This window comes from Vulpes lagopus, chromosome 20 (assembly GCF_018345385.1).
Source record: "Vulpes lagopus strain Blue_001 chromosome 20, ASM1834538v1, whole genome shotgun sequence".
Classification (NCBI taxonomy): Eukaryota; Metazoa; Chordata; class Mammalia; order Carnivora; family Canidae; genus Vulpes; species Vulpes lagopus.
The window spans coordinates 11,935,017-11,945,956 of NC_054843.1; the positions used below are offsets into that span (position 1 = coordinate 11,935,017).

Sequence of the window (10,940 nt, forward strand, 5' to 3'; positions counted from 1 at the left end):
TCTCCCTCTGCTCCTCCTCCTGCTTGGGCTCTCTCACTCATTCTCCCTGTCAAATAAAGAAATAAAATCATAAAACAAAATAAAATGGAGAAGCTAAATCTATCTCGAGGGGTATTTTGAAGATGAAATGAAAATGCCTATATAGAGTGCTTAGTTAACATCATGTTTGCCACATAAAAAGTCAAAATAACAGTCAAAAATAAAAAGGAAGGTTTTATTTATTTTTTTAATATTTTATTTATTTATTCATGATAGACATAGAGAAAGAGGCAGAGACACAGGCAGAGGGAGAAGCAGGCTCCACGCCAGGAGCCTGATGTGGGACTTGATCCTGGGACTCTAGGATCGCGTCCTGGGCCAAAGGCAGGCGCTAAACTGCTTAGCCACCAAGGGATCCCCAAAAGGAAGGTTTTAAAACTTAAAACTATCTAACTATAAATAGAAAGCAATTAAAATGACAAGATGGGAGCTAATGCCAGAAAGGAGACTAAATGAGATACAAAAGCAAACTATTTATAAAATCTTATCTATCAAAAATAAATAAATGTCTCAAATGTTATGTTTCCCATTTTCAGACTGTTCCACCCCGTGCAGGAGTGATCAGTGCCCCCCAGAGCCATGCTCGGGCATCTGCTGGAAGATTGACTCCTGAAAGCCAAAGCAAACCATCAGAAGTCCTGAAAGGTAGACCCTATAGTAGAAATATCAGTTTTGTTCTGAACTTTTTCACTTCTCTTTTTCCCTCTCACTTTCCACGATGTACTCAAGGAGGGAGAGCCTTCCTTCCTTCCATGTGCCTTGAGAAATGAGGCTGCTAGTTGGGGGAGTAGGGGACTAGAATCTCCCAACAGCTCACTGAAAGGAAGAACAAATGTGGCTTTCAAGAAAACACCTAACATCTGAAAATTCATTGTTTAGGGCCAGTTCTTCTTCCTGAACCACTGAAGCCTCAGGCTGCCCTTCCTGTGCAGGCTTCTCTGCCCCCACCTGTTCAGAAGATGCAGGAGCCTCTTGTCCCTGTGGCAGCACCTTTGCCTCAGTCTGCCCCCCAGCCGAACTTGGAAACCCCGCCACAGCCACCCCCTCGGAGCCGGTCGTCCCACAGCTTGCCTTCAGAGCCTTCATCACAACCACAGGTAAGTCCCACTCGTGAACAAGATAGCATCTTTGATGCCTTCAGTAGTCTCTGAACAGACTTACTTTAATTAACTCTGCTGAGATCAGGGGTTCTCAGAGAGCGAGCCTAAAACCAGGTTCTTGAGGGACTTTCCAAATGGTTCCTAGGTGGTTTTATCTTGGTTACATTTAAAGTGTTTGTAACTTTTTCACTTTTTTAAATGCACAATTTACTTTGGGCAGTTAATATATGAGGATAAACAATAGTTTATTTTTCTCATTCATAGCTAATATATTAGTTTTGGCTTTTACTTCCTGGAGAGAAACTTCTCACTATTGGCAGTATGGTCAATTTCCAGTAAACAGAGAATAATCCTTTTATCCCTCCAGCTACAAGCAGTCATTCTTTTCTGATGTGGAGCTGGTCCTAGGATCCTCAGGTATTTCCGTGACAGTCATTGGTCCAGTTTAAATGGTTTGGCTATGCCAAATGGTTGGTAGAAACCATCAAAAAAATAACGTCACCTCATTAGTGTTGCACAGAAAGCAGTGCCATTGCCTTAGTGGGTAAAATCATAGGATCATAAGGACTTTTATTATGCCAGTGTGACCTCATATTGGAAGAACTTCAGCATATACATACAGAGTTATTTTAATATAGCAATGGTCATGCAAGTTAAATAGTTTTTATTGGGTGCTGTTCTACTTTGTTTTGTTATGTACATTCTAGTAAAATTGTCAATATAAAATTTATGTTTAGTAAGAACATTTTTTTCTTGTATAACCTCACAATTTTATCCTGATGTTTTAACTTGAAAATGCCATCAAGGCCAAAGAAATGTGTACAGTTTTATGAGTCTGCTTTTAACTTTGTAAAGTTCTAAAATACACAAATATTATACATTGGCTATGCCCCTTAAGCACATTTATAAATAATAGTTTATATCTATTTTTATAGATATCTGGGGATGTCCAGCTAGTAGGAAGAAGTTAACAGCTTCTTATGCTTCTATATAGTGAAAAACAGATAATAGAGTAAATATGAGTCTTAAAAATGAATATTGTTAGCAGTTAGCACTTTCTCAGATGATTGGTCACATTTGTAAAAACTGAAGAAGGATACATAATTGAGAGAAATGAAATGTTCTCATAAGCTGATTAACATCAGAAAGTATTCTACATTTTTTAGTTCAGAAAATTAAGGATGTTGGTGATGTATAGAAATTGTAGAAATCCTTCAAACAGTAAATGTCCGCTGTTTTTTTCTCTCTGCCAATCCACTTTTAGTGAGTCATGATTTTTTCTTCTAATATTCTTGTTGTGTGTTCTATTGTTTTTTTTTTTTTTTAATGTAATTGGGTGGAGCAGCTGGGTGGCTTAGTCGATTGGTGTACAACTCTTGATTTCGGCTCTGGTCATGATCTTGTAGTCCTGAGATGGAGCCCCGCGTCGGACTCCATGCTCATCTGGAAGTCTCCTTGAGGATTCTCTCTCTCCCTCTTCTTCTGCCCCTCTCCTGCCTCTTTCTCTCTCTAAAATAATCTTTTAAGAAAAATTTTTAATGTAATTGGAAGGCAAAAAACTTTCAAACTAGCCATCTATTGCTTTCTACTACTGTTTTAAGACAGAAAGGGAGCATCTATTTCATGTAAAAATCAACCTTAATTCCTAAAAGTCTGTAATGGTTTAAGTATTCTTAGACCAACATGAACATAGATTGAGTACTCTGAAAAACTTGAGAAAGAGCCAACTGTCCAGTAAGATTGCAGTTTTCAGTAGGAAATCATAACAGAAAATCTTAACACAGAAGTATTATAGGACAAATATTCCCATGACTACCACATTATCATTTTCTTAGGCCATTTTCATTATTTTGATTTCTCTTTTTGATTGGAACGGGTGTAGTGATTTGGTGGACGACAGCATGGGCTTTGTGTTTGGCTTGGTAGAGGATGTTCTCGAATCTTGTAGTATTCACTTCACTGAAATTACCAAAGATGTTTGTTTTAAATTCTGAATATTCTTTTTACCTCAGTCATTGATATCAGATTCCTCCAAACATTACATACACACTTTTATTTCTTGGGGGAGCGAGGGTCTTGTTTGTGTGCAGACCATCTTTGGGAACGATCACAGAGTGGTTTGACAGTTTCCTCTAAGTAGTGTTGGGGGGATGGAAGGAAGGGCAGCATTTTACCTTCTTGTGCCTCTTGAATTTTGAACCATAAGAATAATGCCTATTCAAAAAATAATAAATATCTAAAATTTAAATATCTTCCAGAGCCTTGGGTTGAAAAGGATAAGAATTTAAAATATGATATATTTGCTATTTTGGTGATATATGAAATAATCGTAGAATTGCATACTTAACAATTTTTATGTCTTTATTAATTCTGCCCAAAATATGTAGGTATTTAAAACATAAAAACATATATGGCCCAGCTTTGCTTTTTATTATTTTTCAAGTGCTCTTTGACTCTATAATTCTATGTCGAAGAGTCATCCAATTCAAATGATTATATAACATGTACAAAATGTAGAAATGCTTCACTTCTCTGCCTGACGTGTAGCATCTTAGTCATCTGATTGTCATCTAAGGACCCGAAGTTAGGAGAGTCAACAAAAGATAAAGGAACAGCCTCAGTGCTGTACCGTTGTGAGAGCTGACAGAGGGAGAGGGAAGAGATCACGTAGAAAATCTCAGCATTCTGGATCTGTTCAATACCACCTACCTTCTGTCTGTTAGTACCAAAGCTGATAAACGTAACCTGACGTCATCGAGAAAGTATTCACTTAAATTCAGGAATCTCGTGGTTCGTAGGCAGGAAACTCTGTTCATGCTTAATATATTTCTGAATGTGACCCCCTCAATTGTCAAACTGAATTTTGGTATTTTAAAATAAGGTAAGCTTTAGACATTGGGGAAGAGTTGGTCAAAACTGTTTTTGAGACTATTGTGTTAAAAAAAAGAATACTGCTATATTATGGAAAGGTGATTTCATTTTAAACAACAAAAAATAGGGTCCATTATTTTGTTGTACCTTCCAGCTAATAAATTCTGAGGTGAAGTCATGATAGTGACTTCTGAAAATTTGCATAATACGGAATATGCCTGGCTCCTGATCATTTTGTTAAAATAAATACTGATTTTTTCAGTAGGGTACTGCTTTTGCAAAGTGGTGCCATTTTGTACATTTTCTAAATGCATAGGCTACTTTGTGGCTGTGTCCTACTCTTCGTGGGCTACCATAACAAAAATACCATAAAAGGGGTGGCTTAAACAATAGAAATGTGTATTCTCACAGCTCTGGAGGCTTGTAGTCTGAGATCAGGGTGCCAACACAACTGAGTTTTGGTGAGGGTTTTTCCCAGCTTTCAGACAGCTACCTTCTCACTGTGTGCTCACATGCTCTTTCCTCCATGCTTCCAGTGGGGGAGAGAAAGCTCTCTGATGTGTCCCTTCAAGGGGACACTAATCCCTCATGAGGCCCCACTCTCCTCACCTCATCTAACCTCAGTCACCCCCCAAAGGCCATGCCTCTAAAATATCATCACATTAAGGGTTAGGGCTTCACCATATGAATTTGAGGGTAGGGGACTCACAAACATTCAGTCCATAAAAGATTGCTTAAAATATCTTAGAGCTCCAAAAACCTAGTTGGAATATTATTTTTGTAGTAAAAAACTTCTTTGAAGTAGATAGTTATCAACCTCTGATAAAATTAAATCTTGAGCCCTAATTCAACAGTACATTTTTTATTCAAAATTACAAAAGAAATTGGAGTTGTCTCTTGAAGGTTTGGTTTGATCTACAAATAACTGCTACGCTCAGCTTCTGTGTATAATCTAGAAATAAAAGTATTTTGAAGACAGAATTCTTAGGGTTGCTGGTTGGTCTCAGATTGTTCTCCTAACTCTTTCCTTTGATGTCTGTGTTCCCTTTCTCAAAGCAGGAGCAACCATCAGGGTAACAGGTATTGGATTCTTTCTCAATCTTATCTGTGCTTTTCATCTGTCTTAGCACATTAGATGTATGAATCTTTTGGCTTCATACATCTAAGGTTTCACCCATTTTTAAAACCACCTGTCCACATTAATAAATTCTATTATCATACCATAAACTTGCTTTTTTTTCTTAGTATTTCAAATTTTTAGGAACCATTTTAGTTCTTGTTAATGCTTTATCATTTTTTGCTTTGTTTTTTATTAAAATTAACAAAACTAAAAAATGTAACTTCAAAAAGGTAAGCTCTAGGTTTTGGAAAGTCTATTTGGCAAGACCCAACCCTGTCCTGGTTTCAATGATAGCATAATTACATAAATACAAAATTCAACTTTTTTTTCTTAGGTTTCTTTTGGGAAATTTTTTTCAAAGAATTTTAGTAACAATATTATTTTTGGTAAGGAAGAACTGATGATTTGGAAAAATAAAAGTGAATACTATTACAGGATTATTTAAAGATCCTTCCAACACCTTTCTCTGTAAAGATACCATCATTTTAAAAATGTTAATTCATCACAAGTCCTGCTTAGATTACAAATTAATTCTAATACAGTGAATAGTGGTGTGGCTTTCATTGTAATTTCAAGTCTGATTGGGGAAAATGATCTTGCTTCAATCAAATTGCCTTTGACATCTCTTGAAAACAAAATTTTTTCTATGAAAATAAAGGTATTTAAACAAATAGCATTTATTTGCCAAAGCCTGCTATTCTAAGTTGGGCAATGCATAAAATTCTCCTGTCCTATAAATAGTGTCAGTGTTTTTGGACTGTTCTATCTGCTGTGGGATAATTGGGTTCCAGACCCAATCAGGTACTTCATTTGTTATATTAATCATAAATAATCCAGAGATTATTGGTAATATAGAGTTAATTGTAGTTTTTTATTCAATAATAGATCTCTTAGGCAGATTTCCATATGTAAACCTGCTTACCTTCAATACACTTAGACTACAGTTTTGATTCTATTAAAGATTATATTTTTGTACAAATTTATGGTCATACTCAGTTGAAAAATATACTTGTTTATTCAATTATAAAGTATGTTCTAGGACAATTGAATAAAACAATCAGACATTTGAAAGTTACTCACTTAATGAAGTTATCCACCATTTCCTTGTACACATGAACAGCTTTCCCTGTTAAAGTAGCAAGTTAATACTTCATAACATGCAAGTATGTCTTTGGGGGGGAGCTGCTGCTCTTTTTTTCAACACAGCTTGTGAACATGTAGCTATTTTGCTTTAACAACTATGTGAATTCATTTTGGGTAGTGCTCCATTTGGTTACATTGTAGGTCTTGAGCTAAATTTCTCCCTCCCTGCCCTTTCCAACCCAAAATTAGTCTTATCTTTAAATTTGGCCTCAATATCCAAGTCATCTATTTAGTTTCAATAATTGTGTACAATTGCTGGGGTTTTTTAAATTGAAATGAAGCATATGAACTAATTTGCTCATAAAGCCAGCATCCTCTTTCCCATAAGAGAAGTTGGCTTTGCTCAGTCCCACAGCCACGCTCCACTTCCAGCTGGCTCATCTATGGACTAGACCCTAAGTGGACACTTTTTATGACCATAAAGTCCTTCAGAACACTCTCCTATGAGTTCACCGCCAACCCTGTCACATAGAAAGGACTGTCCCACTCATCTCTTAGAATTAATACACCAAATAGAAAATGGCTTTCCCCCCCACTCCGGGTTCAAACAATCATTGTGTATGATTATTAATAAGCATATCTGTTTGGAAACATTTTTTAACAAGATGGGAAGGTCAGTTAAAGAATATTGTCACATTATTCACAAAGTTCAGTCCGTAAGGAGAACTTAAAAGGCAAAAAAAAATGCTTTGAAAATTCATTTTTCCAAGTAAAAAAGGAAAAGATGCATTGTCTTTAGCTTATGAATACAAATATACTAATGAAATCTATTTTCATTCATAAAATTGAATTTCCATAGTAACATTAACTTTAAATAAAAGTATATTTAAAAGAAAAATGAAAACACATCATCATCATCATCATAGATGGGTGTTGGAAGTCTAATATATAAGTTTAGCATAAGTTCTGAATATAGGTTTTTTTTAAGTTCATGCTAACATTTGATAGAATAGGGCATGAACAAAAGTCATTTGCTTATTCTGTAAAATTCTCCATTTTACCATATTAAAATTTGCATGAATGAAATGGGCTCTTTCTACTTTCTTTGGGATTTAAAAAATGTATTTAATAAAAGGGTTTATTTAGTAGGGAGTTTTTAAAGAGTAAGATTTTAGTTGTTTTTCCTAAGGCACTAGAGTAATAAACTATACAAAGCTGCTTTTTACTTTCAAATTTGTATACTTGTCTCCCTCCAAAATGAAGAATAATTGAGATAGGAAGCATAGAGGGGGGTGTTAAAAGTAATATATTACCTATTATTATTATTATTATTATTATTATTATTATTGAGTGCTCTCTTTTTCAGGTAAAAACAAATGGAATCTCTGCTGTCAGACTGGAATCACCGTTAAAGAGTGACCCATTTGAAGATCTGTCATTTAATCTGCTTGCTGTATCAAAGGCTCAGTTATCTGTTCAAACATCATCTGTTCTAACTCCAAACCCAAAGGGATTGATTCAGTTGCCTTCTGCAACACAAAGTAACATGAGTACTTTGAGTTCTGTAAGTTGCATGCCTCCAATTCCAGCCCGGAGTAAGTCCCAGGAAAATATGCGATGTTCTCCAAACCCATTTATTACGAGCTTGACCAGCACAAATCCTTTTACGGACAGGACTGCTGCTCCTGGAAACCCATTTAGAACTGAGTCTCAAGAATCTGAGTTAAGTTCATGGCTCTCCAAAGAAGAGCCTGTTGCTAACAGTCCTTTCCCTTCTCTGAAGCCTCTTGGTTATAACAATAGCAAGCTTTCATCTTCATTTGATGGTTTTAAGGACAATTTTGATCTGCAGGGCCAGTCTACGGCAAAAGTCAGCAACCCAAAAGGATGGGTAACGTTCGAGGAAGAAGAGGACTTTGGTGTAAAAGGAAAGTCAAAGTCGTCTTGCTTAGACATACTGGGTCATCAGCCAAGTTCACTTTCTGGCTCCAGCATGACCTTTGATGATGACTGGAATAAAGGTACAGATGTTCCTCTCTGTGTGCAGCCATCAAGAAGACCACCTCCACCTCCTGTCACTCTGCTCCCATCTGGCACCACCCCTTCCGTAGCTCCTTTCACAACCTTGGCATCTAAGGCATCACCCACACTAGACTTCACAGAAAGATAAGGTAATGCGGTAGAAAACTGTTGGTTTTTTAGTTTGGGCAGGTTAGAGCCAAAAGAATTGGGCATTAGTTATTCATAACGTGCAATAAGTAATTGTTAAGTGCACTGATGTTGTCATGAAATACCACTATTTAATGTGTACAGAGTTGGAATATGTGTATATTGGAAATAAGGAAAAAACCCTTCTCATTATTAACTGGAGTTTTTGGTGTGTTTTGTTTGGATAAGTCAGAGAGAGTAATAGCCATAAACCGTGCTCAAAACTACTTGAGAAAATAGTCCTTATTCAGAAATTGGCAGTCTTCTCTGAAGAATCTCAAAAAGCCCAAATAATGTCTAGCTGACATTACTGCCGGCTCTTTTGTGCTTGTTAACAATTGGTGTTTCCAAGTATTTACCAAAGAGCTATCAAAGTTATACTGAAACAATTTTGGAAAGGCATGGCTTTAAAAAAAAAAAAAAGAGTGTGTGTACACACATACATGCATAGACATATATATATGTATATATATACACACACACACACACTTCCTACTTGTAAAACTCCTAAATTAAATTCTAGGATATAAGTCAGACAAAATTTTACCTAAAAGTTCTAACAGAGTTATCTTTTCAATATTTTCTTACTAAAGGGATGGCTATAATTGAAATCTGGACATTTCATTAATTTTCTTTCCAAAACTAGAATCTCACCACAGACCAGATTTTCCTAGCATTCCATCCCCCTCCCCCAAACACATACATAATGCACATCTTTGTTACTTTGCCCTCCAACACCTCCATATGCTTCTCTCTGGGAGGAGGTTCTTGAAGCTGGAAGCAGCCTATTGTGTGGACACTGTGATGTGGATGGACACTCCAGCCCTTACAAAAAAAGCACTATGGCCTTATCTGTCAGGAAGGCACATACCTCTAAGTTCAAAGAGAAATATTAGAGCTAAATGTACTCCCCTCTCTCTGCACTAAAGTGTATGTTGCCCATTTCCACCACACTTGGTCTTTGCTGCTTCCACTCTAGAACTTCGTTAGCAGGGAAGGCAGCAATCCTCAGAATGCTTGGAATTGGGGATCTACTCAAGTGTGTGTGCTCTGTCCCTTTGAGAGGCTATGCAACACATCTGTGATGCTGCTTTACATATTTAGAGGCCGTCCCTCAAATCAGCTGTGGATTTTGTCTCCTGCACTGCCAATATGCAACTGATCCTGCTTTTGTTAATTTTATGAAGTTCACAGAATTTTTACACAATGTAGTATTTTGATATCATTAAATAATTCCAAACAGAAAACTCCTTGGGCAGTAGTTGTTTTGTTGTCGGTTTTAGTTAAAATCATCTTTACCCGTTAAGAGTTATATTAACGTTCCTTTTATAAAACGAGTTGTATATGTCCACCTAAATTCTGTTGTCCACATTTAACCTTTAGAGATGTGCATTGGGAGAATATCAGAAAATGGAGTTCATGGCTAAGATTATGTAAAATGGAAAAGCACAGCAAACTGCATTGCACTTAAATACATAAAGCAAATCTAGTAGGAAAAAAGCACTTTTCTAAATGCTCAAATGTTATCAAAATACTATATTTATAGAAGTAATCCTCTCTGTTTACAGCCCAGATTTGCTGTTAGAAGTAACTCTTGTGAGTTTTATATTGTGCTTTTTGGGGGTTCTAATCATTTCAGCAGTAGTATATTTTAAACAGCAGTATTACTATAAGCAGTGTGCTTCAGAATGTGAATTAACTTGTTGAAACTGTGGCTTTAACATCTATGTGATTAGTGTATATGGTATTTGCTCTCCATTAGCAGAAGAATTCATTATAAACTTCACTAGTGCAGATTGCAGTTGTGTGAGCAATGTTTCCTATTGAGTATAAACTACTGTCTAAAATATACATATCGTGCAGCAGCTCAGCCTTTATCAGGAAAATTATTTGGCAAGTTGCTGAAAGGGCACAGAGTTATGAAAGTTAAAGGTATGCTGCAAATAACTAGCCATTATTCTGTGTTATTAAAATATGTACCAGCTCTGTTAAAAGCAGAGCAGAAATTAGACACTAAGGATCTCTTTGTGAATTCTTTGTTCTCTATAGTAGATTGCTGTTTATATGTAAGAATTTTATTGCTTATGTGGCATACAATATTTATAACTATATACTTTATAGAAGTACAGTATTAAAGTCAGTGGTATACAAACATTCTGTACATATCCTGTGAAATGTGCTGTCATATGAAATAAATATACCTGTCTTTACCGTGTTGACTGCTTTGCTCAAGAGGGAGGAATTTTTCTAAGCCATTTTCCTTGAACTTTTATATATCCAAGTTTAATGATATCTGGGAATTAACTCATATTGTCAAGTCAGATATTTTGTTTCATTCATTTCACTTCTCTATATAATACTCTAAGATATTCTGAGACTACAAATCATCATTTAAGAAGTCCATGCATGTACTCTGTCAGGCCCTCATTCAAAGTCTTGTTGGCTTGAAAACAACACTGAAGGAGGAATGATGATTCTCTAACCCACAGCAAAAGAAACAAGTGAGGGTAGAAAGGAAA

General features: G+C 36.1%; 1 protein-coding gene across 12 annotated transcripts in view; it reads left to right on the forward strand.

Annotated features, from left to right (window-relative positions):
- SYNJ1 (synaptojanin 1) overlaps nt 1–10,632 on the forward strand; it is a 91,602-nt gene extending 80,970 nt beyond the window's left edge. For 7 of the 12 annotated variants that reach the window (XM_041734976.1, XM_041734978.1, XM_041734980.1 and 4 more), the window contains 3 exons: nt 576–684; nt 919–1,136; nt 7,580–10,632. In XM_041734976.1, the coding sequence (XP_041590910.1) occupies nt 576–684; nt 919–1,136; nt 7,580–8,383 (1,131 nt within the window). In that variant the 3' untranslated portion in view covers nt 8,384–10,632. Of the gene's footprint in view, nt 1–575; nt 685–918; nt 1,137–5,066; nt 5,091–7,579 lie in introns of all 12 variants that reach the window. The other 5 variants (XM_041734983.1, XM_041734988.1, XM_041734985.1 and 2 more) reach the window with 2 other exon arrangements.
- Nucleotides 10,633–10,940: the final 308 nt, after the last annotated feature.